At 42.5% G+C, this 27,927-nt stretch overlaps 2 protein-coding genes across 35 annotated transcripts in view; one reads left to right on the top strand and one right to left on the bottom strand.

The window, feature by feature from the left end:
• The window catches only part of phldb1b (pleckstrin homology-like domain, family B, member 1b), a 90,879-nt gene extending 86,836 nt beyond the window's left edge, over nt 1–4,043 (top strand). For all 32 annotated transcript variants that reach the window (XM_020094991.2, XM_069534993.1, XM_069534988.1 and 29 more), the window contains one exon: nt 890–4,043. In XM_020094991.2, the coding sequence (XP_019950550.2) occupies nt 890–1,030 (141 nt within the window). In that variant the 3' untranslated portion in view covers nt 1,031–4,043. The remainder of the gene's footprint in view (nt 1–889) is intronic.
• LOC109634497 (alpha-2-macroglobulin) lies at nt 3,742–26,146 on the bottom strand. Of its 3 annotated transcripts, none has more exons than XM_020094995.2 (36): nt 25,802–26,146; nt 24,351–24,531; nt 23,329–23,485; nt 22,948–23,000; nt 22,223–22,243; nt 21,847–22,015; nt 21,665–21,749; nt 21,273–21,393; nt 21,037–21,151; nt 20,843–20,952; nt 19,573–19,728; nt 19,135–19,371; nt 18,416–18,479; nt 17,582–17,727; nt 17,289–17,438; nt 16,930–17,088; nt 16,438–16,531; nt 16,234–16,348; nt 14,702–14,927; nt 14,367–14,493; nt 12,638–12,759; nt 12,437–12,488; nt 12,021–12,104; nt 11,733–11,909; nt 10,657–10,738; nt 8,762–8,918; nt 7,774–7,848; nt 7,087–7,252; nt 6,680–6,876; nt 6,369–6,584; nt 5,962–6,080; nt 5,467–5,557; nt 5,313–5,381; nt 4,856–4,961; nt 4,634–4,675; nt 3,742–4,380 (listed from the first exon to the last, which is right to left on the bottom strand). In XM_020094995.2, exons 1-36 carry the CDS (start codon nt 25,882–25,884, stop codon nt 4,358–4,360), a joined length of 4,347 nt encoding a protein of 1,448 aa, XP_019950554.2. In that variant the 5' UTR covers nt 25,885–26,146; the 3' UTR covers nt 3,742–4,357. The 3 variants fall into 3 exon arrangements, with proteins under 3 accessions (XP_019950554.2, XP_019950553.2, XP_019950555.2); XM_020094994.2 differs by lacking the exon at nt 16,234–16,348 and adding an exon at nt 16,034–16,178 and having other exon boundaries at nt 25,802–26,001; XM_020094996.2 differs by having other exon boundaries at nt 16,234–16,318; nt 25,802–25,998.
• Between the last annotated feature and the right edge of the window lie 1,781 nt (nt 26,147–27,927).

The following is a 27,927-nucleotide window of genomic DNA, read 5'->3' as shown; positions in this document are numbered from 1 at the left end:
GACCAGAAACTAAAGCAAAAAGGAAATGAGCACAAAGTGCACTGGTTTGAATCATTTGTGTTTGTGGGTTGCTAATCCTGTTTGATCCCTCTCTGTCTGTCAGTGATCCCAGTGTGACCCAGTGGAGTGGTTTAAAGAGAGGAGCTTTCTTATTCATATCATTTTACTGTAACAGAGGAAAATATCCTCACTAAGTTTTTAAGAACAGTTCATTGTGTGTGTGTGTGTGTGTGTGTGTGTGTGTGTGTGTGTGTGTGTGTGTGTGATGGATCTGCTTCGGAGCTTTGGTTTTGCTTGTCACTCCCAGTGTCATATAACTAAGAGAAAGTGATGTGAAAGTCTGATGCACACAAACAAAACACCAGCTAATTTGAAGGAAACCCTTTTTTTTTTATACATTTAAAAAATATATATTAACCAGAAATTATACAGCTCCTTAAAAAAACACGTTTTAGTTCCTATTGTACATTTGCTAAAAGGGACAGTGTTTTATTTAAATCTTCAATTGTTAATTATATATTATATATAATTTAATTATTATTAAATCAATTTCGGTGTGTAAAAAAAAATGGTACTCATAAAAAACAACCACAACAGTCTTGGTGCAGAGAAGCACTTTTAATGGACGCTTCGTGAACTGTCGCAGTTAGACCCCGTAAGATCACACGGCACGTGTAAACTTTCACGGCTGCCAGCGGAAACTGGTAAAAGTAAAAAATACCAGAATTTCCTTTTTATATTATCTATGAAGAATTATCTCCTCAACACAATAAATAAAAAAGTAAAGGGTCTGAATAGTTTCTATGGTGACTGGCTCGGAGTTTGTTAGTGAACGCAGCAGTGGGACTGGACGTCTCATCTAGTTTTTCTTTTCTTTTCTCTCCTTCAGAGCCCCAACACCTCGCTGACCTTCTGCGTGAAGACCCACGACCGGCTCTACTACATGGTGGCCCCCTCAGCGGAGGCCATGAGGATCTGGATGGACGTTATCGTCACAGGAGCCGAGGGATACACACAGTTCATGAACTGAGAGACACGCGACGCGGCGGTCAGAGTGCAGGTGACGAGCAAATAGTTTCGGCAGGGACAGACTCTACAGGCCCACAGGAGACACAGCGCCTTGTTTGTTACTCATTTTGAATCTCACAGTTTGATTTTACCATGTAGATGTTCACCTCAACATTTTCTATGTCGTTCTGTTTGGATTTAAAAAGGGAGCCCTTGAAGGACACACACACACACAATTGTATATAAACCAAAATGTATACCTGTCAGAGAATTTTCAAAAGCCTTTCTATATTGCCAAATGGAGATCTTGTAGTTACTGTTTGTTGAACCTTTTGTATGATTTGTTTCGTTTTACTCTTCTTTTTTTTTACTTTTTGAAAAAATTGCCAAATGACATAATGCCAATGTTTTGTTTGTTCCATCACGACATTGCTGAGTTTAGACAGAAAAGAGTTTGAAAGGATCGTCATGGGTCGGAAGCGTTTTAAAAATATATTTGAAAGAATCGTAATTCAAAATGTTGTACAAATCTATAAATTATGATAGAAACCATTCAGTCAGCCGGAGACGATCCACGAGTCCAGCGACGCAGTGAAGCACTGCTTCCTGCAGATTAACACTAAATCAAGTTCAGCTATAATGAAGGTATAGAGAGCGTCACTCCCTTTTGTGTTATTTCACATACAACAAAGTAATTGGAGCCATTTTGTTAGACTTGGACCGACTACAGCTCAGGAGTTCATGCTATGGTTTTTCCCAATATGGAGTTTGATAAAAGCCTGTGCCGATTTTAGCATTAAAGCAAATGCATTGCGCTCATTTGTGTTCTAGATGCACTAGACGATTAGCTTAGCATATGATAAAGACTGGCCCTAAAACATTAGCTTGCCTTACTTGGAAATATTTGAATATTTGGACGGAGCCAGATTAAGTTTTTCCACATTTTCCATTTTAAGCTGAGCTAAAGCGAATCGGCCATTTTCCATAGCACCATATTTAACCTACACTCACACGAGAGCGTTATTAATATCTTATTCTAAAGAAAGAAAATGAGCGTGTTATCCAAAACCTGAAACTGCTGTGAGACTTCAACTGGAGATTTTCCATCGTTCTTAAAATCAAAATAATTACAATATTTAACCATGAATTAAAAAAGTGGCGAATCATCACAAGGAGGAATCAGCCGAGGTCGACTCCCATAGAAAAACTGTATATTGGTGAAACCATAGCCGCCACATTCTTTGTGAACACGTTGAACAGGAGTTTCTCATTGTGTCTGTATGACGCCATCATGTCGCCACCTCCAGGTGCAAACTGCACGTCCACGTGTGCACACAAACAAACTAATAGAAGCTTGACTGTTTTCCAAGTAGCCTTTCGCTAACTTGATAATGCGACCACACAGCCGAGAAGCTGCCATTATCACTGCCAGCCTAAAGCAACAACCCCTAGAGGGCGCTACAGAGACCACGCTCACACAGGACCGCACACGATTAACAATACGGACTGTTGCAATTCAGAACTGTGCCTTGACTACGTGTTGTTACTGATGTTGTGTCTGAGTCCAGCACAGCCTCACTGGGAGGCTGCGCTCATTTAAAGGCATTGAAATGAGTTTCGGAGCTGTGATGACGCGTGGACAGATATCATGAGATTAATGTCTTTATAATGGGGACGTCTACCTGTAGCATCATTACAGGCGGAGTATCAGAGGCCCTGATCACACTGGGGATCAACATTCATTTAAAAAATAACAACCTGAATACACAAAATGTGTTTTTAAATGCCCCAGTCTAAGGAGGAGCCAGGAGTCGTCGTGATAAATCTGCCTTGTTATCAACGTCATCTCAACTTTATCTCGGAGACGACACATTTCTAATCTGCTCCGAACTCGGTGGTTTGAAAGATGTGGGCATTCACCAGTCAAACAGGATCTGATGAAAGACGTGTAGTGTTTCGTTCTCTTCACCCAAACCAAAGACTGAAAGTCTGAAATCTCCTGTTCCTGCAACTTAACCAGCTGGAATGTGGATTGTGGAAAAAGAACCATACTCAGAAAATAGAGAATATTATTTCAAGTAGAAACTAGATCTTTGGTTTCAAACTGAATACCAGGCTTACTTACCTAAAAAAAAAACAAGTGATCTACTTTAATTTACTGCCGCATTATTAAATACCACCATCAATAAATCACTCTGACTCGAACCAAACTCTGAAAAACTTCACTTCCTGCTTTGAACCCCCACTGTGAGCGGAGGCCTGCGTGCACGAGGACAGATAAAGAATCTTTGCAGCTTTAACAGACTGTAACTGTGGTGACGTTGTGAATCCCGGACGCTGTTTTCTGCTGCGTCGAAGCAGAGGACAGACCTGACGCTGTGATTAACGGAGCATGTGGAACCTTTGTTGTGTTTCATGTGTCGGTACAGTGATGATAATTTATGATTGTGGTGCCTGAGGTAGTGACGTGTTTACTTCTACAACTTGAAGTAGAAGACAAGTGAAAAGACCTTAATATATTATGTCCCCCTTGCCTTTTTAACATGTGCAAACCAAACTATTCAACACTGGCAAGGCTGTTAAATCATGTCTGTTGATGGTAGATGGTATATACATTACTGTTGTTATATATGTCGAAAAGAAAGGAATCTAAATATACTGTAGAAGATGCCTGAATCATAAAAAATGATCTTACTATTGAAATGAAACAGTATTGTATGAAAACAAGTACAATTTTTACTTATTTTTGTCATTTTAGAAATTTTATTGTCAGTCAGTTACATTTTAAAATTGTATGGTAGTAATGTATCAATCTACCTTTTTTTATTACTGCTACAGCAGAACACAGAATAACTCACCTAGCACTCATGTGACTGTACTTTTGTTTTCTAGAAAGTAGTTCCTGTTGCATACACACACACATACACACTACTCGGACCATACTGTGTTCTTGGTACCCTGTAGGTCTCATGCGTCACGTTCAGGTATGAATAATATGGATTTTATCAAATCTATTAAAAAAAACAAAGCTGTTACAGAGTTGTTGTCTTGCTTTTCTTGAAATCAGTAAGTTATAATAAAGGTTCCAGTGTTGAGGAGAGAGAAGCAGTCACTACTGAGTGGACGAGCCGACTGTGTCCCAGGAAGTAGAACAAAAGGCAAAAACAAAAACAAAAAAAAGTTTAAATGTTTTCCTAAAATTACACTAAGAGTTGGATTCACGTATTGAAAAAGCTAAAAAATGTTTAAAAGGAGAAAGAGAAAAATAAACATCTAGAGGTTTCTTTCTCTAACACTTCCTCTGACAGAGCACCCGTCAGGACGGAGCGGAGGGTTCCAGGTGGAGGTTTCACAGCTGGTTGACGCTGTCACCTGCAGAGAAAACATTCACATTTAAACTACGCACACGTTATATCTGCATTCACAGAAACTATCACAAGAACAACACTGTGGACTTTGTCACCGATCTTTTTACCGCCTCAATCTAATCATTCATTCTTGAGTCCAACTGAACGTTTGTGCCAAATTTGAAGATCTTCTCTCAAGGGGTTCATGAGGACTAAAAATAAGCAGTACAACGAGTAAAAGAGAATGTCCCTGTGAGAAATCTACTTTCTGGACTTACTCTCTGCACAGGGGGATGTGTAGTCAGTAACCGCCTCGTCACCTGCAGATGCAAAGAAAAACCAATCATGAGAAGCACACGAGTTCTACAGTGAGCGACGGGAAAGAGCAGATTGAGAAGCCTGCGAAGAAAGAAGCGCGAGGGGTGGGACGTGTCTGAAAACGGAAGAAAACTGATCCGTCAGATGGAATGAAGAGAAAGTGATGGTGAAGAGGTTCTTACTTGTCTGGTAGTAATCGTAGACTTTGACCACAGCTGGCTTCAGGTTCCTCACATGTATATCCTGCTCCAGAGTCACACTGTGTATCTTTGACTCGTCCTTCTTCAGCTGCACACACACACACACACACAACAGGCCGCTGATGAAATTCTATTTTACAACCTCAAATATGAAAATATACAACGAAAATGTACCTGATCACTGATACTAATACTACAGAACACACCTCTCACACACGTTTGTACAGCTGTCTTAGTGAGGACCAGCCCCTTACCCTAACCATCCAAACTAAGTGTCTTACTCTTAACACCCTCAATCCAAGTCTGACCCCCGAACACTCCATTAAAGGAGGGGGAGGGGGGGTCATAAAGTGAGGACAGGCCAAAATGTCCTCACTACGTAGGTTGAAACCGGTCCCCACAAAGGCAGCTGTACAAACACACACACACAGCTTCCTACCCCATCCAGGTAGATGTTGATGTATCCCTCCTCCACGTCCACGCGCTTCACTGAGCGGTCGCGCTTCAGCTGCAGCAGCAAAGACACTGATGAGTTTTCTCATCAACACAAACGGGTTCAGTGTTTAAACTCCTGCTTCAGTTGAAGGACTCACCAGATCCAAGGAGCTCTTATCCAGGAGGTATCCAGACAACAGCTTGATGTTGATGATCACCATGTTGGTTTCCTCTCTCCTGCCCTGGTACCTGCAAACACACACACACACACACACACACACAAAATATAATCAGGGTTTTCTTTGTCTTCTAGCTCTGTGCTACAGCATATACAATTTGAAATAAAAACATTTATACTACATGAAAGTAACTATTGGCAGCTTTAATTTCAGCAGGTTCATGTCGATATAAAAATAGCTCTGTAAGAAAGGACCCTCTGAACTAAGAGCTGAAGTTATCGTGTTTTTTATGGGTTTGTTGTCTCAGCACGTGTTCGTGGACAAAAGATCTCACATGTGGGTCACAGCTGACTGAGGTGGAGCTGTCGGTCATTTTGAGGTGAAAGAGGCTCAAAAAGAAAATACGAAATTTGCAGAAAACCACTTTGTAGATCGACCAGTGAGATCTGGTAAACTTTGAATAAAAACACGTACCTGACATGCACAAAGAGGATGAGCTGGGGTCTGCTGGTGTTACACTTGGCCATGGTGGCACTGGAGATGTTGAAGGCGGAGAAGTCCGGGGGAGGGGGGATGTTGTAATGCATGGAGATCTGTGCACACACACACACATTTCACAGTGAACACAATGACTGACAACCTTCACTGTCCGAGGCCCCGGCACTTTTCAATTCAAACTTCCACTGAGTAGAGGGTGAATGTCCGGAGTTGCTCTGCTGAAGCCAGTAAATGGTTCGGGAGCCACTGTGGGCTCCGGTAGCAGGAGTGATGACATGCACACCCAGGTCACTGCAGGACTCAGCCTTGTTAGTGGTACGAGCTCTACCACCCCATCATTTTACTTTTTAATTTCCCCTACATCGCACCCTTCGCTTCTGTACCTGTGCCAGCACGCAGCTCTGTCCCTGGGCTTTGACTGTGTACTCTCCAGGGATCTCCTCCAGCTTCTCCTCCTGCAGCAGCAGCCTGTTGCTCTGATCCACCGTGAACTCTTTGCTCAGGCCTCCTAATGATGTCACCTTCACTGCTGTGCTGCCCTCCTCGCTGTAGGTGGCAGCTCCGTACTTAGACAGCGCCTGAAGGGCCACCACCGTGTCCTGAGGAGCAGAAGAAGGGTAAATGTGTTTTTAGAGTCAATTGAGGTTGAAGAGTTTCCCCATAAACCACCAGTGTTGTGTGTCATCTGTCCTACCTGCGTGGAAGCGAAGCCGCCATATGGGTTCTGCTGCTGAGCGAGCCAGCGGACGATGCTAGAGGAGTATTCCAACCCGAAGTCAGGCATTCTGGGACCTGAGAGCAGAGCCAGCAGCACGTAGGAGGTCATCTCCACCTCCAGGGAGTCCAGGCCTTTGTCTGAGGCCCCGGCTCTGACCCAGTGACGGGTGCCGCCTGTCAGTCACCACGGAAGAATCATCCATTAGCAGGTTCCTGTGTTCATGTAGGTCCACTGCCCGCAGATTATCTCTAAACTCTTACAGAGATTCTCTTAATATCTCAGATTCACAGAGGACTGGAGTAATTGTTTCCACAGATCATATAAAATTTTAAAAAACTGAAAAAGCAGAAGTGCACGTGTTGCTGGTGGTTTCACTGCGTTACCCTGTGAGCTGGACTTCTGGTGCAGGTACGTGATGAGTTTGCTCCTCGTGTCCTGGTCTCCAGCCAGAGAGAAGGTGTACGACAGCAGGGCGGTGGTGTACAGGTTGTCCATCTGAACGGCCACGGCTCCTTTCAGGCAGCTCAGACACTTCTGCATGAAGGGATCCTGTGAAAGAGCGAGCAAAGGTAAAGATGAGGCCGAGTTGAATTAATATCAGACATCATAAAACAGATCTACCAGTCAGCTAGTTTCTGAATATTCATTTATTTATTTAACAGCTCTCTGATGTTGAGGAACTCTCGACAACACCTTCACCTTCACCTGTGGATTTAACCCATGAATCACAGAGCGGAGGGAACTGTACACAGCAGAATTTTTAGCTATAGGAAGCTGAAAAGTAAGTAAATGACCATATCACAGGAATAGAATAGAGAGATTTAGATATTAACATCTCTACAAGGCAGCGTGTGATTCAATGCTCCTCAGTTTAACTTCCTGTCTACAAATATATCTTCAACATGATGAATTAATAACTCATTTAATGAACATAAATAGTGGCTCCCGGCACAGGCAGTTTTAAAAATGTAATTTTTGAAGATGATTTTAAATAAATATTTCATCAGATTTAAAATAGGCTCCAGCAGCGAGAGGTCAACCGAGCCTGAACATGGAAAGCTGAGACTCACCGTGACGTTGACGTCCAGCTCCAGCATGGCGGCGGTGATGTAAGCCGTCAGGGACACGTCATCGCTCACTCCTCCCTTCAGGAAAACACAGGAGCGTGGAAGGAGGAGTCAAAATCAAGCTGCACACTCGGATATCACTTCACTATCTTTTTTATAAATCAAGATCCAGGAATCATTTCCTGGGAAAACAATGAAAAATTTAAAAAAACGTCTCACAATGTTTAAGAAACTAGTCCTGTATAAAATCTTTTTTGAACTGCCTTACACATTTACTGCAGTTCTCCCCACATAAGAATTATTTTTTCATTACAGCAGACACGTGTCTGGATTCAAACAGTTCGAGGCTGATGTTTTTATCCCACAAGCCACCGGGGCGTCACTTCCTCTGTTTGTAGCATCAGACATTAGTTATGTTGAGGTCACTTCGGGGATTTTAAAACCTGAGCAATAAACACGACGATGAAACACTCGTCCTTCTTCTCGTCCAAACACCATTTGAAGTTGTCACCAGCGTCTTAATTGCCACTGAGCCAAAATTTATCAGAAAAGACTTGGATGTCATTCTGAAGTTCTTTTCTTGTGCGTAAGAGCAGAACAGCTCATCTCGTATCCTGTTGGACACCAAGTGATGGTTCACTCATTAAAACAAGATTTATGATGTAATTAGGACACGAGGAGAGAGTGTGTCGACTCTCCTGCTCATCACAGTGATACCGTTTAACGTTTACACGCAATAATAATCCTCAGTACTCGGCTGACAAAAAGATTTTCATAACAAATTGAAGACAGATACCTGCCCCCCACTTGGAAACCCTTAATGTGTGTGTGTGTGTGTGTGTTGCCCTTCAGGCCCAGGGCAATCTCCAGTCTCTGCAAACGTCCACGGCTCCAACGAATCCTCACACTGAGCTACTTGTGATTTTTATTTTACAGGACAGATTCACCAGTGCAGGAATATGAAACATATCATAGATCTCAGCTCATTTACCTTCATGCCGTTGTGCAAGAGCTTTCCGACGGATCGGATGCAGCCATCAGGTTGCTGGTGAGATTCCAGCCACCTCCTCGCTTGAGATATGTGTTTGAGATCCACAAAAATGTACGGTCTCGCCCCACCGAAGGACTTCATCACAAAAGAGGTCAGCCTGGAAGATCGAACACACATAAACACACTTAATACACTTAATATACAAACGTTTTGTAATTCAGCTCGACATTAAGCATTGCAGCAACAAAACTAACACTGTGCTTTCTATCTGTTCCACAGACAGACTATGTGAAGGTAGCTGCACAAAACTAACACTGTCGCTTTATCACTTTCTAAACATTCAACAGTAGCCATCACATCTTTCACGTGGTGGATGTAGCTGGAATCCACACCCGTCAGCGAGCTCAAACTCATTCACTCTTGCAGATGCTCTCGTTCAGATTTCCATCCGTCCTCTGGGCCAATCACAACCAACAGCTAATATGCACCGCTGCCGCTAAATCATTTTCATTTAGATCCAAGATGACAAGTTCCAGACATTTTCACAAATGTGTGACCGTGATGAATGTACGAGGAGGAAAATATTCAGTCACCTGCTCCGCCCACGCCAGTGGCAGAGAGGGAAACAGCAGAGCAACTCTTTCATGTTACGTAATCCGTTTCTGGACGTGACCTGCAGATAAAATCCAGAGAAATGGGTCTGGACTTTATCTGCAGTTTTTGTTTGCATGCACAAAGCAGGGGGAGCGTCCTCTGCACAGACGCGTTCACAACAGCAACAGCTCCCCCGCATTATCCAGGTGAGGGGGAGGTGCAGCAGCCAGAGGCAGGAGGTAACGTTTTAGTTCTGCTGCGGAGATCTCGTGATTTTCTTTACAACACACGATACTAAGAGCAACTGTGGAGAAAGTGCGGAGAATCTGCGGAGTTCAGTGCAAGTCTGAAAGCATCAATACAGAAACAACACACGTCAATTTATTTCCTCACACGTTAATAAAAGTTTCAAAGTACTACATCACTGCATGCAGCGATTTTCATCAAATATCCAGATGGGATTCTAATGTAACCGAACAAGTGAGAGCCCTAGTTTCTCCTAATCACAAACACACACCCACACACACACCAACTGCCAAACTGCCCAGCACCCTTTCAAAACAGCAGAGGGTTTGTTAAATCCCCGCAGGCTCCGTGCTGTAAGCCCATTACATGAAAATATTAATATGTTCTGGCATGTTCCTCAGAAAGTAAAATTATTAGAGTGGTTGCTGGTGCCAAACAGCAAAGAGGACACTGTGTGTGTGTGTGTGTGTGTGTGTGTGTGTGTGTGTGTGTGTGTGTCTAACTCCCACCGTTTCAACTTGTCATTTTCTATTTTCTCATCAAATGAAGTGTGAGATTTGAGCTGAAAACGTTCTGTTCATCAGCAAAGCTCTAAATAAAGGTTTTTTATTTTTTTTCAAGAATTAATTCTTTATTGTGGTAATTTTATGACGTAAAAAAAAAAAAAACAGGTCAGGTCTAAGATAAGTGCTTCCTTCTCAGTTTACACTTATATCTAAATAATTATTTAATCTCAACTAAAATGTAGAAACTAGAAATACTGATTCAAAAACGACCAAAAATGTATGACAAAATGAAAAGCCTCTAAAATCTGTGTGCAGTTTTAAGTGTTGGTAAATCACAATAATATAAAATGTAGTGTGACACACATTTTGTCACTGGTGTAAAATGTTTAATATCGACATACAAGTTAAATATTGTCAGGTTTAGAGAAACTGCTGCTCCACATTCATTTGTTTAAGTCAAACACACAATCTCTTTGTCTCGTGCTCGTTTCCTGAGCAGCATCTACTAGTTCGTGATACTGAAGTGTGTGTGCGTGCATTGCTACTGACCAGGTGTTCCCGGACTCATCGCTCTTCCCGAAGGCGCTGTACGAGCCGTCATCGTGCTTGTAGGTGAGCTCTCTCTGATACCCTACGACACACACACACACACAGAGACACACACAGAGACACACACAGTCAAATTTACATCATAATGCTCCTTCAAGACCTTTAGCATTAAACTGCTCATTCACAGTCCCAATTGAATGAAGTCACTTCACTGAATGCATCAGTCGTGCATTTACTTGTTGAAGCTTAAAAAAGGTTAAATACTCAGATAATGACAGACAGCAATATGCAGACCAGACGATTCAAACTGTTTTCAATGAGAGGTGGTGCAACTGACAACCCGTCCAGCAGCACAGTGACCTGGGTTAACCCCACGTCAGGGGGTCGACCTGCGAAAGATGACCAGAGCCTTGGAGAACTGGTATATAAGTGAGAGAGAGCTGATAGAAAGTGGACACTTGTGGGATTAAGACCACGACGGTATCTGAGGAATGAATCGATTCCTTCAGTGTTATTCTCATGTTTATTAGTCCATTCATCCATTTCCTTTCAGGGTCGCTCTGGGGAGCTGGAGCCAATCCCAGTTGACATTGGGCAAGAGGCGGGTTGAGGTCACGAACACATCACAGGGCCGACATCCAGAGATAACTCTGTGTTTGGACTGTGGGAGTAAATCCATGCAGACACGGGGACAACATGCAAACTGAACACAGAAAGACTGTGGTCGGCCAGATGTTTATCAGTGAAGTATCTTTACAGTTCTGGGGGAAGGGCTGAAGCTGGAGAGGAGGAAATCTGAGCACAAGCAGGGCATATTTGAGTGTCAGCGCAGGGTTTTGAGTTAAAGCAGTACAAGATCTGAACATGAAATCAGTAACTCCTGCTCACAAAGAGAAAGACCAGGCTCTTGAATTAAGTGGAGGGAAAAAAACATCCATCTTTTTTAATAGTATGTAAGTCCATCTCTTGTTTCTCTGTTCTTTGTTTTCAGACAGCTGTCATGATATCATCAGGTCCAACCTGTGTGGGACAGAAACACGCCATCACGGACTTTAGAGGCGGTCCTAACGACTCACCGCTCTCCAGGAAGCGTGTCGCCTTGTCACGAATCTCCTGGGTCAGCTGACCGGTGCTTTGCAGGTAGTTGAGTATGAAGATGTTGGGGGCAAACAGCACCATGTTCTGCTCCCCGCAGCCGTACGGCATCGCCAGCAGCTTGTCCAGGTTCTTCATGGCCCGGCCCATCAGATCACCTGCAGAAGCAAAAGATAGGAAGGAAGATGATTTCAACTTGCAAACAGAGGAATGCTCTACTGAGTCATGATTGCAGAGAGCAAAAGAGTTAAAATCTTGATGGTGCTAACCCAGTACAGAGACGGAGGCCCTGGCTGATCCAGCCACAAACATCTCAGGCAGCAGAAGAGAGACTTTCTTCTCCACTGGTCCCTCTGGCAACAGAGAAAACACAACACATGACAACCAGTTACATTTCATTATATATATATTCATTCATCTTATTCTGAAATTAAATGATATGTCAAGAAACAACACCACCACCACCCAACACATTTTTTTGGTGAATACAAATCATGAGCTAAATGTCAATGCATCAGTGTAAAGACAACAAGCAAACAACTGTGAGAACTTTGACCCAGACGAACACAGGTCTCCAGATAAGAATGAGCTTTAAACATCCATCTGTCAGGCTCTCTGAGCGAGGCGGTCAACATGGCCGCCTGCCTGGAGGCTCTCAGACAGCTGCTTGTCTGTGAACGCTCACCTGCAGGGCAGAGGAGAGCGTTGTGACTGAGCATCTGTGGTGTTCCTTCAGCCTATTGGAGATACAAGGAATCAAGATGTTAGTGCAAACACGCACGCACATGATATCAGGCTTAACTCAGTGTTTCTGGTTGTTATTATCAACCTCAGAGAACCGCGGTTCGATCGGTAACCCTTATACGAGTGTCACGTCGGGACTGACCTCCACCAGCAGGGTGCGGACCACTGTGTCGATTTGGCCCATGTCGGGGACGGTGGTCACCTCGTTGCCACACAGTGTGTCGGTCTTCAGGGCCTCAGCGCTCACCTTCAGTTTCACCTGACCTGTGTGCACACACACAAACAAACATGCTCTTATTCTGAAAGCCTTGGATTGGTTATGGCTCCCTTGCCCTGTCACAGTCACATTTTGCACACAGAGGCAAAAATCACTTCCCATCTGCTTTTCAATCCAGCTCATTATCCACACTCTTCCTCCATCCCTCCTCTCCGTGTTGTACTTCCTCCCCCTGCTTCCTATCTTATTTGCCCTCATTAATCCCCATTTGTTGCCTTATTATGCTGCCTCTCTCCCATACGGCTCCATCTCCCACACCCCTCCTCCTTCCCCTCACAGCCCACAATCCTTCACACAGAGGACAAGTACAGATCACCCCCCGAGGGAGAGGTTTCTGAGTGTTTCGTCAGAGATACTACCTGACTTGTTAGTACAAGTGATTGTCAGCATTCCTCTAAGGGCGAGTTAGAGGAGTGCAATTTGGCATTCACAAGAGCTTCATCTCCATCCTGGCTGATGGAGGCTGATGGAAACGCTCTGCCTTCAGCCCAGGCAGCGTAACGACGACAGACGGCTGTCTTTGCTTCCAGCAGTGCAGACACAACAGCTGTCAGCGCCTTTAACAGGGATTAATTAGCTTGTTCTGTTTTATCTTCATCACCGAAAGTACACTGCTCTAAAAAAATTAAGGGAACACTTAAATCACACATCAGATCTTCATAAACGAATTATTCATGTTGAAAATCTTTACTGATGAATTGTGTAATTGTTGAGAACAGAATGATGTAACGGGCTGGATCCAAAACCACACCGAGAATCAATCGAGTAAAAAAAAAAAAAAATGAAATCACAGACTGATCCAACTTGTGTGAATTTCATCACGGCAACTCATAATGTGACTCAGGAGTTTGTGTGTGTGTGTGGGTGTGTGGGTGTGTGTGTGTGTGTGTGTGTGTGTCCTCCACATGACTGTATAAACTACCAACAACGTGTGGACATGCTCCTGAGAGTTGGGGGATGGTCTCCTGGGGGATCAGGGCATCAGTGAGCTGTGTAGGCGAATTTGTTTCATTCACCATTTCTCTGTCAATCGTCTTATCACAGCCTCTAACTATCATCAAAACAAGGTCCGACTACGCTTTTGCTCGAAATACTACTCATACTTTTATTTTTTACTGACCCGATTTCTTTTTACTGGCCTCCCAAAGTTCTGAGCAAACTATTCAACTTGTCAAGTGACCAGTAACTTTAAATAAGTTATTAAATAAATTAAATAAGCATAGCTGAGCATAAAATGACATATTTTACTCTGAACAGCAAGTAGTATAACTTTCCACCACTGATGGTTTTTAAAGTTAAACCCATATTATCGTGTATTAATGTATTGAACTAAGTATTTCAATTCATTTTGATACCGAAATGAAATGGCCGCATGATTTTTCTACATATATAAATTGTAATAAATAATCTAACTGTGAATAATAATAATTTACATAATATTCATGTTTTGTTTTCCCAAAGACGTTTCCTTCAAACAGTGCAAGCTCCTTGTGCGGCATCGAACATGAAGAACTATATAGCATATATAGTTTGTAATAAAGCACAACAGATATAATATAATTACAATAATCAAAATATAATAAAACATCCATACCAAGGTCGGTGGGAGTAACAATCCATGAGAAGGTCCTGCTCTCCTCTCCGCACAGACACACAGTGTACTGGCAGCCATCACAGTTTCTGAGAGTGTACTGGTTAGATTCAGCCAGTGTTACCTTCACCTGCAGACACAAAGACAAGACATCACAACTCAGAAATAACGATATTACAAAGGCGTGTATATAGGAGACAAGGTAGATTAAATATAAAGAATGTATTGATTTATTTCTGTAAACCCTGACGAGCTGACAGCCTCAATACAGTATATGTATTACATACTTGAAACTAACTGAAAGTCATTCCATCCATCATTGTCATTCAAATAATTACCATAATGCATTTGGAGAGATAGTTGAAGACCGTGGCTTTGAGTGTAAAGACCTCCCCTCTGATGACAGAGTAGGGCAAGGTGAGACTGACAAAGAATGGCTGGAAGGCCGTCAGTCCGATGCTGGGCGCCACGCCGAAGCCGACAGAGGAGACGCAGAATGCTCCGGCTGCCCACTTAGTGATGGTGTCAGGGACGGTCTTCTCCACATTCACTGAACCACTGTCACTGCACAAACAGACAAGTGTGTTAACATATCAACAACTTCTAGCAGCATCGTGTTTCCCAAAAAGTCTGATTACTGGACACATGAATGTGTTCATGTTTCAAATTTCATGTCAGTTTACAGAAAAGCGTGGTGAGACAGTTAGTTTTGGAAAGCTCCATCCTCTGAGGAGACAGGACTGCTGAGTAAACATCATTGTAATGTATGTAGTTACATTAGGACGCACCTATGACTCGTGTCTTCCTTGTTAAACAAGCCAACAAGCAGGAGTCTCCAGCTTTGGTGGCAAGACTGTGAAGCTGTGCTTGAGCTACATTCCAATATGCTGACAGTGGCAACCTGCATTAGCATGCCACTCTTTGCTAATAAGCACAAAATACAGATGAGGCGGATAGTTTTGTAAATATTTGATCGTTAATCGAAGTCTTGGGTAAACTGGAATTTTGATGGAATGGTAGCATCAAAACAAAGAGGCTCAACAAAGTCATCAGGATTGTGGATGTCCGTAGCAAATCTACCACCACTATCACGATCCACAACCACTAATTATCGATATATTCACTATATGGTATTTCAGAGAATAAGTGAATGAGTTGGACGAGTGGTTTTAAAACAAACATAACAATCCTCATAGCCCTGAGGAATCTGTTACTAGCCATGAATATGTGAACTGTCATGATATTTAGAAAAGTGCCAAACCCTCAAACACACACATTGCTACAGTGGCTAAAAACAGAGGACCTCATGGCGCATTATGTTGCTAAAACATGGAAACAGTGGTGACACAAACATTTAATACATTAACATTTGATGACAATGAAAAACTGTTTTGCCAATTACTGCGAGTGATGGGCTCCTATGCAGCACCAACATGTCTTTTGGCTATTGCACACGGAAGAGACGTGTGTATTTGTTTTTTTTCTTCTTAGCTTCATAGTTTAGATTAGTTTCACATGGGGAAATATGTGATGTTGCATCTATAAAGCAATCTGGACTTAACATTTACTTCAGGGCCTCTAGAAAACTGTAATGAACATTTAAAAAAAGTAATAACAGAGTCAACGAAACAAATGGTATAATCTCTTGATGGTTTCTTGATGATTATTACCCCACAGTAACTAGGTCCCAGATCCAGGTTTCAGGGAAGAATGTCCTGACGGTTTCCTTCTTGTGTTCTTCTTTATCTTTCAGCACAACACCTGTATTCTGTGGCATCATGTTGAAGGCCATGGGGACAGGAAAGTCTAGGGCGTCTAGGGATACATGGATAAAAAAAAACAACACAAAAACAGTAATTACACAACTTACCCAACTAAAACCAGCTCCCAGATCCAGGTCTCAGGGAAGTGTGTTCTAATAGTCTCCTTTGCCTTTCCAGTTCCTTCTAGATGAACTTCAGGTGTGAAGGGGAGGGATGCCATCACTGTTAAATATACTTTATAGTAAAATGGCAAGATTCTTTTTCTGAGAGTGAGCGGCAAGTGGACAATAGTGGCATAATATAAATCGTACCATTGTCTACAGCGTCATATAATACGTCATATCTCGCGTCGCAGTCAACAGGTTTTTTCACATCGGAGTTGGTCACAATTTTGATTCCAATTTCCTAGAAGGAGAGACAGAGTGTTGAGAAAACCAAAGGACAGACGTCAAGTATAGTATAGTATTTGATCACTAGTGGTGGACCCAGATGCTATACCTCATGTAAACAGTTTTTAATTAAGCTAGATATAAACAGCTAGAGGAAAACTAAAAAGAGATAAGAGTCACAAGGAGCCAGAGATAAAACGATACAATAAAGATAGAAGAGAGAAGGAAAGGGAGGTAAATAGAGACTGAGAGAAAAAGAGTTAGAGTCAGAGGTAGATAGAGAATTAGAATAAAAAGTGTAAAGAAACAATATTGTTGACTAAACTAATGGAGATAGAGAAATAGCCCAGATATCACTGATCTATGTCAATATCTCCTTTAGCCCGTTCCAAACAAAATTATCCAAAATTCTACTTTAAAGATGCTGTAGACGTCGTTCATCTGTTCAGGTTGATAGAAGGTTGAGCGTGACGCTCGACGAGGTGCGGAGAGAACAAGGCAGGGATATGGCTCCTGGTCATCAACCTCATACACGTATCCTGATATCTTCTGTAAAGGCAGCTGTTTGTACACCTGCACAAAAACGCCAGTGTTGATGATGGTATGTCCGCACACTGAATGATGGGAGGTCCACACAGTGATAATACTGAAAACACTCGCAACCTCAGTTTCATGAATCACTTCTTTCACTTCTCTCTAAAACCAAGGGTTTATGTAATGTACAATACAAACACCACATAACGTTTTTGGCACAGGATAAGATGTTAACATACGTAGCTGATGGAGAGTTCCTGCTGTCGCTTAAGCAGGAGGACACTCTGGTCGATGGCCCTCACAGAACACACGGAGCCTGGGTGAGCCTGGAGACTAAGTGTGGTCTTCTCCGCTGGAAGACTCTGGATGGACGAGAACTTGAGAACCACCTAGACGGCAGACAAGGTGCAGTCGACTTAGTTTGGGAGCAAATTAGATGATGTTTATGTCTTCGCTCTAGTCAAGCCTCAAATTGTGTATAAAAATAATCATGTTTTTTTTTTTTCTTCTATGGATTCATTTCATAAGCAACCTTGTTGTTGAGGCAGAGCTGAATGGGGAAGTCCTGGCTGTCGGCCACAGCTTCTCCACTGGGCATCACAGTGTAAACTACCACCTGGGCAAACGGTGCCAGGTTTACCACCTGCTGGAGTGATATGGACAACTCCCCTTTGTTGACTAAAGCATGAAACACAAAGAGACAAAGAAACATGACAGAACTATCACTAACACAAATTACATGTTTCTTGTTTGCCCTAATGAAATATTATATGCAGCTAATAAGTTGCAAGGTTGGCCCAAAGCAAAAAACCCACACTTGCGGTTAACCTCAACCGCTTCACACTAAGACAGAAAGAGGATACGTCTGGGCGTAATCTGTTTTTGAAATCACTTGCACAGCAAAGGCTACGTCTTAACCGAAAACTGTAAAGTGAGCACAGGTCAGCGGGAGTGTGAGGAGGGAGGACTCGCTGCAGGGTAATACAGCACAGTACAAAGATACAGGACCTATAACGTGCTTCTGTCCTGTAGTGCTGTAGTGTCCTGAGCCTGACTTTTCTTCGAGGACGCGCAGCAGAAACGCTGCCTGTGTGAACAGTAGAGCTTTATTGCAAAACGGAACACAGGATAATAATTGTTTAATGATCGTTGAGAGCTGTAATTGAAATTCAGTGAATTACCCCGCCCTTCTCCGTTTTAACAGCTCTAAAACGATGGAGTAGTGCGGACACCAGGCAAATCACGTAGCATGTGTTCTAAAACTAAAATGTAGTTATGTGGGTGCAGCCTTTGTAAAGACTTTCATGAGCTTTGTTGAATGTAGAATATCACTAGGCTCGTGCTTAATAACACGTTTTCTTTGTACCAGTTCCTGCTTTAACCGCCACTGGGACTTGGCCATGCTGAACAATTCCTCCTTTGGACATCACCTACAAAGAAAGAGAAAAGAAAGAAATGAAAGACAGATTTCAGGAATCAGAAAGAAATACATCTGCTTCTTCTCCGCAAAACTTCTATTAGACACTGAGCCATCGGCATGTAGCCACGAGGACTGGGTTTAATTATTGGTTAACTAAATATTAAGATTATCTAATACAGTGGAAACTGCTTATCGTGATCACGTTTGTTCCGGGTCAAAATTCTCTCTCTCTGCTTAAACATTAATTTCTTTAATTATAATAACAACAGTTAACTCAGTCAGTGTATGGAGAGCCAGAGGAGATGGCAAGCACTCAGTTTAGCTCGATTCAGTTCAGCAGTTTGCACAAATGATAGAGACGCAGAGAGGAGCAGTAAATTACTAACAGAGAATAAATATAACAGACAACATGAACACTGTAAGTGGATTATTTGATATGTTTAGATTCTGGATTCTGTCCCAAGCTTTCTGATCCATATAAATGGTTGATCACTGTATCCATTTTCTACTGTATAAGTTAATCTAAGTGATCTCACAACATGACGGATGTCATCAACAGAGCTTCCAGTGAATCACAAATGTCTCTGTGATGTTATTTTTATAGACCACGTTAGTACAAAACAACACAGGGCAAGACGGATGTTATAATGACCTGTGACACATACCAGGTAAAAAAAGTTAAGCGCTTCCTGGCCACTGTTTAGCTCCTCCCCCTGGATGATGTACTGAGCACGCACAGTCGCATCCTTGTCACAAGGGATCTTATCTCCGACCTGCATGAGCTTCAAAAAGCTGCTGCTCTTAGAGTAAAACAGTGAGACATGGTGGTAGGCCGACCTGTACTCTGGACCACGCTGGTTCGACAAATATGGTTCGTCGTCGTTGTTCTTTTGAGACTTTGCCTGTTGACATAAACAGTGAGAGGTCAAGGGGTCAAATTCACACTCCACTATCAACCGCAACATCTCAAACACGAAACAACCCTGAGCGATTGGAATATAAAGCTGAGTGGGCCACCTTCAACGTAATGGATGCAATGACAGTTTCTAGTTTGATGCGGATTGTAAATGAAGGTGAGTAAATACTGAAGAGCGGTAACCAACCTGCAGATTCACTGTGTCCCCCCAGTGAGATGTGTCCAGAGAAAATGAAGCCATGCCTTTCTTGTCTGTAGTGAGCGTGACGTTCTGCGAGGCGGAGGCAAGCAGGTACACCAGCTCGTTGGCGACAGGTTTATTGTCTGGACCGGTCACTTTGATCTACAATCAAGACAAGGATACAGATTCTAACTTTGCAGTGACGTCACTGAGGTGGTCATTTGATTCGTTACTTCTCGGAGCTTGAATGTGCTCGGAAATATTCATGGCAATCTGACTTTGACAGTGCAAGACATCATATAAGGAACGGTGCTAGAGTTCTGTAAGTTGCAGAAGAGGACCACGAATAAAGTGTCTGAAATTGAAATGGTTCATCTAATAAGCATCAAAGTGATCAGTCAGTCTTAACTGTATATATTATTAATATTGATATCAATGCACAATGCATCTTATTTCACTTACTGCTGACAAGTGAACAGGTTAGTTATCAAAACTCTGGGGAACACGAGGATTTACAGCCCATTTTATTTTTACCTGTCTAATAGTTGTGAGGTTAAGTATAAAGTTTGATGTGCTTGTGATAGTTGAGTTACAAAAACAAGCATTCACCTCCTGGGAAGACCCTAAATAACTTTTTGTTATTTTTCAGAGTGGACGGTGAATCACAAATGTCCACTACAGGCTCAAATTGTAATTTTGCATATTTGCTAATAGCCTGAAAACATTACAAACGTGTCTGTAAGGAAAGTGTTTAATGAGAGGCAACAAGTGGAGGAGGGACATCAAGCTGCTGCATGGTTGAGAGTGAGACTTCGCAGTGAGCGACGTTTCGTGGATTGTCGCTTCTGTAGCTACTGCTGCGGGTTCTGGTGCCGGCTAATTCCAAAAGTTGTTGTAAGTACCAGCTCATTTACACAACCAAGCTTGTTAATATAGGGTCCAGGGTGAAAAACACCAGACTTCAATAAGTCCAAATGATGAGTAAACTGCATTCTGGGATATTAAGTTTTTTCTGACTAGGAGTTGAAACTTAAAAACCCAGCGTAAACAAATACCTTTGGGAGTGAGACAACTAAGAACCACAAGCAGCATTCAAGTCAGAAACATTGAACCAACAAGTTCAGAGGGTCAACTTTGAAACGTCGAACTTTTTTGTTGGCAAAACAGGAAGATCATCAACACGGTTCATCCTGTGGGGACCCTGAATGACAGTAGATATTTCAGTCTGGACTGAAATATAATATCATGTACTGACAATTCTCTCCAGACAGATTACCTTTCCTTCAAATGGAATGCCGCGTTTGTAGGAGTCGGGTACATCCTCAAAGGTGACAGTTCGGATGTAATGGCTGAAAGTGGTCCGCCCGCTGCCTGTGAGAGTGACCCCTGGATGGTGATAAACAGAGATCAGCTCATTAGGAATTGCTGCTCATTACTCAGTGAACATTTCCTGGCAGCCAGTCAACCTACCTGTGCCATACTCCTCCATTTCAGCATTCACCTCGAAACTTTCCCCGTAAGTGGTCTGGTAGGGGGCAAAGTCTGCCACATTTACAGTTTGTGTGGCACATCCATTTTTATCCGTCTGGAAGATAATTAAAAAAAAAAAACAGGCATAAAAGAAGATCCCATAAAAACATTCTGAAAGTCAAATTTTAAAATAAATTACAGTGACTACAGAGTGAATGTTCATCTGGTATACTCACAGTCAGCTCATACGTCTTGCAGATATCCTTGGCTTTGGCTCTTGAAAACCAGTAATGCCGAATAGCATTTCTACAAAGCACTGCCTTGACCGAACCCTGAACTGGTTTCCCATAAGTGTATCTGCAGGAAACAGCAACAATTGTTTTTATCCTCTTCAGAAAAAAAGAAAACTAAGTATGGTGGCTGCCCGGGGGGATGAAATAATCGTTCATTTAATTGTGATATTGTTTTGAAGTCATATCACCCACAACACTGACGGTACATTGAAGGACAAAAGTAAGAACTACATTTTCAGTGTGACTCAACTAAACAGCTCCTCAAATATAACGTCCATCCTAAACATCAGTGACGTCGTGAACCTCTATCTGTTCTATTCAAGTGGGACACTCACTTTCCACAAATCTTTAGCATTGCCTCTTGATCCAGGATGCTTATGACACTGGGCAGTTCGACCTTTACCTCATACTTTGGCAAAACTAAAGCGAAAAGGGAACAAAATATTATAAATTACAAAGATCAAACTTGTTTTTTTGACAAACGTAAGACATTTGTTAGGATGTATCTGCAGCAGACCGTATTCCTTGATGTCGAATTGGTGGGATTTTTGCTCCCCTTTGTCCGTTGAGGCAGTGATCTTGTAAGTTCCTTGAGCCGCTTCAGGAATCATTGGGTGGGAAAGATCAAGGATGCCGCCGACAATGGGCTTATCCAACCACTGGGCAATGCGATTTGAATTGGGATCCTACAAACAGTAAAGAGACACACATTTATTCAAGGCTGCTCAAACCTGCGTTATATTAAAGCCCCTCGGTGTAATGTTGTCATGTGGTTATCATTCAAATAATGCAGAAGATTGTTTTTAGAAAAAATACATCAATATCAATACAACGATATATATAACTACATTCTATACAGTTGGCAGGAGTCAATTCCTGATGCAAACACTCACCTGGATCTCCACCACTTTGTACTGAAAGAAAACAGAAACAACAAAACATCAATGAACAATAGTGCATTTCTTGCACTGTCATAATGTGGTATAATAGTAGTTTGGCCATACATTTAGTTCACAGAAGTAAAACTTGGTAGTTAGTTAAGTTTTACAGAGATAAAACTAGTCCGTTAGCAAATTTGGGGGTGTTTCGAAAAACGTTTAAATATTGAATTAGATGAAGTGTCCAAACAAGCACGTACATAATGTTTGACGCTGTGGTTCAGTGTGTAAAATCATTGAGATTCTAAACATTTCAGCTTTTACGTTCAGACTATTTGAAATCTCCTTTTTAACTGATGGGATTTATTACGAGCCCTCGTGATGCGATACATTTGAATGGATTTCACAGTCACTGCACACAGTTATGTTTCCAGCCTCTCATCGCTAACGGAAAAGGCCCTGAGCCCATATTGACTCAGATGTTTGGGTCAAATGCAGTGTGCGCCAAATGAACTCTGACAGCATGTTTATCACACTACTCCACACAGCGCTACACACCCACGCTGTCTTCAAGATCAACAAACAGCCTTCCTTTCACCTCCCACTCTCCTGAACCAAAATAGACCTCACTCTAAGATTCACCGACTGCTCGGTGGAAAACACACCACACTGCAAAGTTCACTGTTTGGAATGATTGCACACAGTATCACACGGTTTGGAAGAGAGTAAATAAAACTTACCACCCGAGCTACAGGGATGAAACTTGTATCCATGGACACGATTCGGAACTTGACTTTAAAGAAAAGGGGGGGGGGGGGGGGGGAAATGATAACCATCAATGAAAATGAAGCTAATGGACAGAAACAAATCGTACACTTTCCTTTAGGTGCTAGCTGCTCTGTCAGAGAGACACGTGACTGAGAGGCTTTCTGTTTAAAACAGGAAACCGTGCTCCAAAAACAATTACACAAATTAAGGGGAAAACCCAACTTGAAACCTGCATTGTATTTTTTTTTTTTTTTTTTTGAGAAAGACGTGGATTATAAACAACAGATTCTAGCCCTCATCATATTCTGATGCGTCCAGCCTCTTGATGATGATTCATAACGTTAGACACCTACCAGTCTGTCCGGGTTTGTAGATGGGTTTATCAGTCTGGATGATATGGATGAATTCAGGAGGCTCGATGAGAACTTTGGTCGTCTTGATCATTGAGGCGCTCTCACCCTGAACAGTCACATTGATGTTTGCCACAGTTCTCCTGGGCACAGTTGGGACCTGTAGGACCAGAGGGCACACATGAGTCTCAGACAGGAACGTGGCAAACAAGAAAATGTGCAGTTTTAAATGTCGTCTCATGCAGAAGCACAATTTGTTCTGTAGTGAATTGAGCTTTTCCTCATTTTCTTTCTTTGGAGTGAAACATCTGTCAACTATAATGTTACAGAATAAGTACTTGGTAGCAAATCCATCTGGGCTCTTGTGATATTGAGCAATACCGTACCTCTCCCACTATATAAGGTTAATTATAAAGTGCAGTCATATTTGTGCAGCATATGTTTTCACTTAGTTACGGAGCCGCTGTTACATAATAGGAACTGGAACTACTTCCAAAATATTTCAGGTGTGTGTGTGTGTGTGGTGAGACTGAGAGTAGGGGGTCAGAGGGTATTTCCCAGAGGAATGCAGGTACATAATCAGCCTCTGTTTAGTTCCAGATAAATAAATTCCAGACCAGTCGTGCTCCAGGCCCAATCAAAGGGGAATGAAGTGAAACTAAGTGCTATTGTCAAAGAGCTAATTGGGGTTGGTGGATCGTTTCGCATCAATATGTAGAAAGGCCCGTGGGTTGCATAACAGCGAGCAGCGATGTGACAGAAACCAGAGCAGTAATTTACGGAGCACCATCGGAGTTGACAGCTTCAGTCATGGCGCCGGCTGGATAATTAGGTACATAATGACCACAGGATTTGAGCCATTAGTTTTAATGGAGGGCTAGGGGATTAGGAAACATCATTGTGCCTGGAAACCTTAAGAATGCATTTAACAAGTGGAAAACATTTAGACTCTTGTTGTGCTCTACTCTACCTTGCCGCCCTTAGACAACATTTATTTTTTTCTGTGTGCATGTGTTGACTCAGACCTGGAAGCTCAAGCAGCGATGAAAGTCCTGTTTGACAGCCTCCTCCAGGATGACGGTGCGGCCAGAGTCCATGTCAAGGGAGACAGTCAGAGAGACGGGCTCTGTGGGGCCGTGGATGTGGGCACACATAGTCTCCTGTTTACCTGCTGTGACGCGGGAGCTCACAGTCACTGCGAAAATACTGGAGGTAGAGAGAGGTGAGGTTAGCTGGCGAACATACAGGAGGATTTTTTTCTGTTGAAGACCCTGAAGTTAATTTCTTTCTCTGGAACCAGTGGAAATGAAAAAAGAGCTAAAAAGGAGAATGACTCAACACTAATCAAGGAGCTGGAAACACGATTCCATGTACATAAAGTTGCCACATGTCTGTTTGCCCCATCGATTCGGATGCAAATCAAACATTTGCTCGCAGCTCGTTTTTCGATAAAATCAGTTGCTGAAGGTTTAAAAGCACAAAAATGACCAATGGTGAAAAGTTCACTTCTGATGTCCGACTTGGACACAAAGGACACATTTAATTCATCATTGTTTGTTGCCGGAACGTCTTTTTAGTTTCGTGTTGCACATGACTTAAAGGTATCATCCCACATGTAGGCCTCTTTTTCTGAAATTCAACCAAATATAAACACAAGTGCATAATGCTATATTGATACTACTTTTAATTTTATACTTATATACAAACATACATATTTATATCTTTATACTATATGTAATTGAACTGAATCGTATACTGCTTTTAAGTATAAGCTGCTACGGTAAATGTGTAGCCTCTATCAATCACATTTATATATTATAGTCGTATTCATATACAGTGGACATCCTTATGCAATCCTCCTGTGACACTGCATTTTACACAATTACACTTTTATACAAATCCATCTTTAGTAATAGGTGTTTACTTTTTGTTTTATTCTCTGCATTTTATTTTATTACATTTTACATCACACTTTCATCTGCCTCATTCTGACTATCTGCTGCTCGAACCAGTGAATTTCCTCAGCGTGGGATTAATCGAGTTCTATCTGATCTATAACAAAAACATTAGAGTCACGATTAGAAATCAATATCCAGAGAAAGTGGTCACGAGTCATCATGAACAACAAGAATCTGTGAGCTCTTTAGTTCAGACACACTGTCTCTCTGTTGTCCAGATAACTGGCAGACAGTTGATGGGATGGTAGAGGGACTTTGCCACACACACACACACGCTCCATCTTTACTCGTCATTGCGTAATGGAGTCCTGAGGCCAAGTTACTGAGGATTCCAAACACACACATTAAAAAAAAAACGACCCGCAACACAACTTGACTTTTGTTGTAACTTTTTGTTAACCCAATCACGCGCAGCTGACTCTCACGCATTAACGCGAACCCTAACCTGGCGCGTGCACTTGGCGTCTCGCAGCCGTGACGCACATGCCAAACTTTTGCAGCGCAGCGCGGTGACTTACGTTTCATTGAGGTGCGCCGACGTCGCAGTGTGCACGAGCACCGACGCGAGGATGACAGCGCAGAGCCGGAGCACAGGTGCCATGTCTGCAGACAACGCGACAGAAGCGGACTGCAGCGGAGGAGAAGGACGCACTTCCTGCCTCGGACTCAACCACAGGGAAAGAGGGACGTGCACAAAGTTGTCCAAACGCAGGGGGCGGTGGTTTGCTGTTATAACCCCAAAGCACCCCCCCGCTCCATCTGAGTCACTCCCCCAAGTTGGTTGGAACCTTGCAGCCACCTCCCTATTCCCAAAAGTGAGATGTCAAAGTCCTGCTCGCTGCCAGCATCCTGCACTCCCCACTGCCTGCAGAACTGGAGAAGGTCCACATGGCACTGAGTTTTGGGGAGGGCATTGAGTGATACACAACTGGTCACCATGTAGTTTCAGCACGGTTGAGCAACACAAGTCCTGTCTGCAGCAGGGAGCTCAGCAGAGAAAACTTCTGAGGCTGTTCCCTGTTCTCCTGGCGGAGTTTGGATGTGTGTTTAACTCTGTTTCCCCAACTGGACTTTCCAAATATCATTTATTATCTCAGAGGGAAACAACGTTCCCCAACAAACTTTTACATTTTACAGAGCAAACGTGCCCAGATTGTGGGGCCCTGAGTGACTCTATGCAGGCCCCCTGTGGTCCTTTCTTCAAATTAATGGAGGTATAAGAATGAGCAAACAGCAAACAGTTTATAGTTGTAACTATTTCTATATGTTCTCAGCTCTGAAGCTAAAAAATACCAAACTGTGGTTGTGTGCCTCCACCAACCAGAGCTGATTCAGCCTGCATACATGTTTTTTCCAGTCTTATTAGGTCACGTGACCTTTGACTTGAAATCTAATCAGTTCATCTTTGAGTCCAAGTGACAGCCAGTCAGAATTTGAATTATGTCCCTAAAGGCAGACTTGAGACATCATGTTCAAGAGGCCAAAAAATGTTGTATTAGTCATGTGACCCTGACCTTTGACCATCTTAATCAATTAATCTGTGAGTTTAGTCAGAATCAGAATCAGAAATACTTTATTAATCCCCAGAGGGAAATTCCAATAAGTGAACATTTGTGCCAATTTGAAAATTATTCTCTTAATGTGTTTTTAAGCTTAACACATAGACAAAAAGAATTTTGTGAGGTCACTGTGTTCTTGACCTTTGACCTTTGACCACCAAATTGTATTGAGTTTATTTGTGAATCCAAGTGAATACTTGTACCGAGTTAGCATAAATTCCCTTCAGGCGTTCTTGAGATATTTTGTTCACAAGGTAAAGAATTTGTCATTTTCTCAGACATGCCACACCCCCTCTGCTCGTTCCGGTCTGAGGACAGGAGTCCGAGAGGAGATGATTGGACACATTCACTTCCACAGCAAAGACACAGTGTGGTCTGCGCTTCCCAGTTTGCCAATATCTGACGGAGCCAGTTAAAGTACGAGACGTTTGCATAAAGATATGAAGAGCAATATCTCCAGGTCTGCCTGTTAACCACGAGTGGAGGTGACATGGTGACGTGGATTTGTTATCTCTGACTCTTCTTTTATCTTCTTTAATCTTTCGTCTCCTCCTGCCTTTTGATCACTGCTGCTGAAAAAGAATCAATCAAACACAGGAATGAATGGCAGAGAAATGCTAACAACGTACTGTACTTCAGTGTGAAGCCCTTTTTAATTCCATCTTTAAATGTGTCAGCTTTACCTCCATTGTTACGCTTCTTCTAGTTTAGTCTGAGAGTCTGTGCCTGCAGTCAAAATCATTCCTCAGGTCAGTGTTTGATATGTTGCACCGATCAGGGGTCAAGGAGCAAGACTGCATTCAAGATCCAAGATGATTTGTTATGTCCTGAAGTCAAGTTTTTAATGGAACATATGTGTAGTTTACATCTACATTAATGTTTTTTTATGGACACGTGAGGTCACTGTGAACTTTAACCACTGTTAAATGTATTGTTTTTTCCCCCCTAAAGGCTGAAAAGGGCCAAACAGCTGATAATGAAATACCTTTGACGTTTTGTGTAAAAGGTACAGTGTGTAGAATTTTGTGATATCTAGTGTTGAAGGTTCACGTTGCAGATGAACACCCCTCACCTCCCCCTCTCCT

This window comes from Paralichthys olivaceus, chromosome 11 (assembly GCF_024713975.1).
Source record: "Paralichthys olivaceus isolate ysfri-2021 chromosome 11, ASM2471397v2, whole genome shotgun sequence".
Taxonomy (NCBI): domain Eukaryota; kingdom Metazoa; phylum Chordata; class Actinopteri; order Pleuronectiformes; family Paralichthyidae; genus Paralichthys; species Paralichthys olivaceus.
Note: the sequence above shows the minus strand (reverse complement) of the source record. Positions and strands in the feature narration are given on the sequence as shown.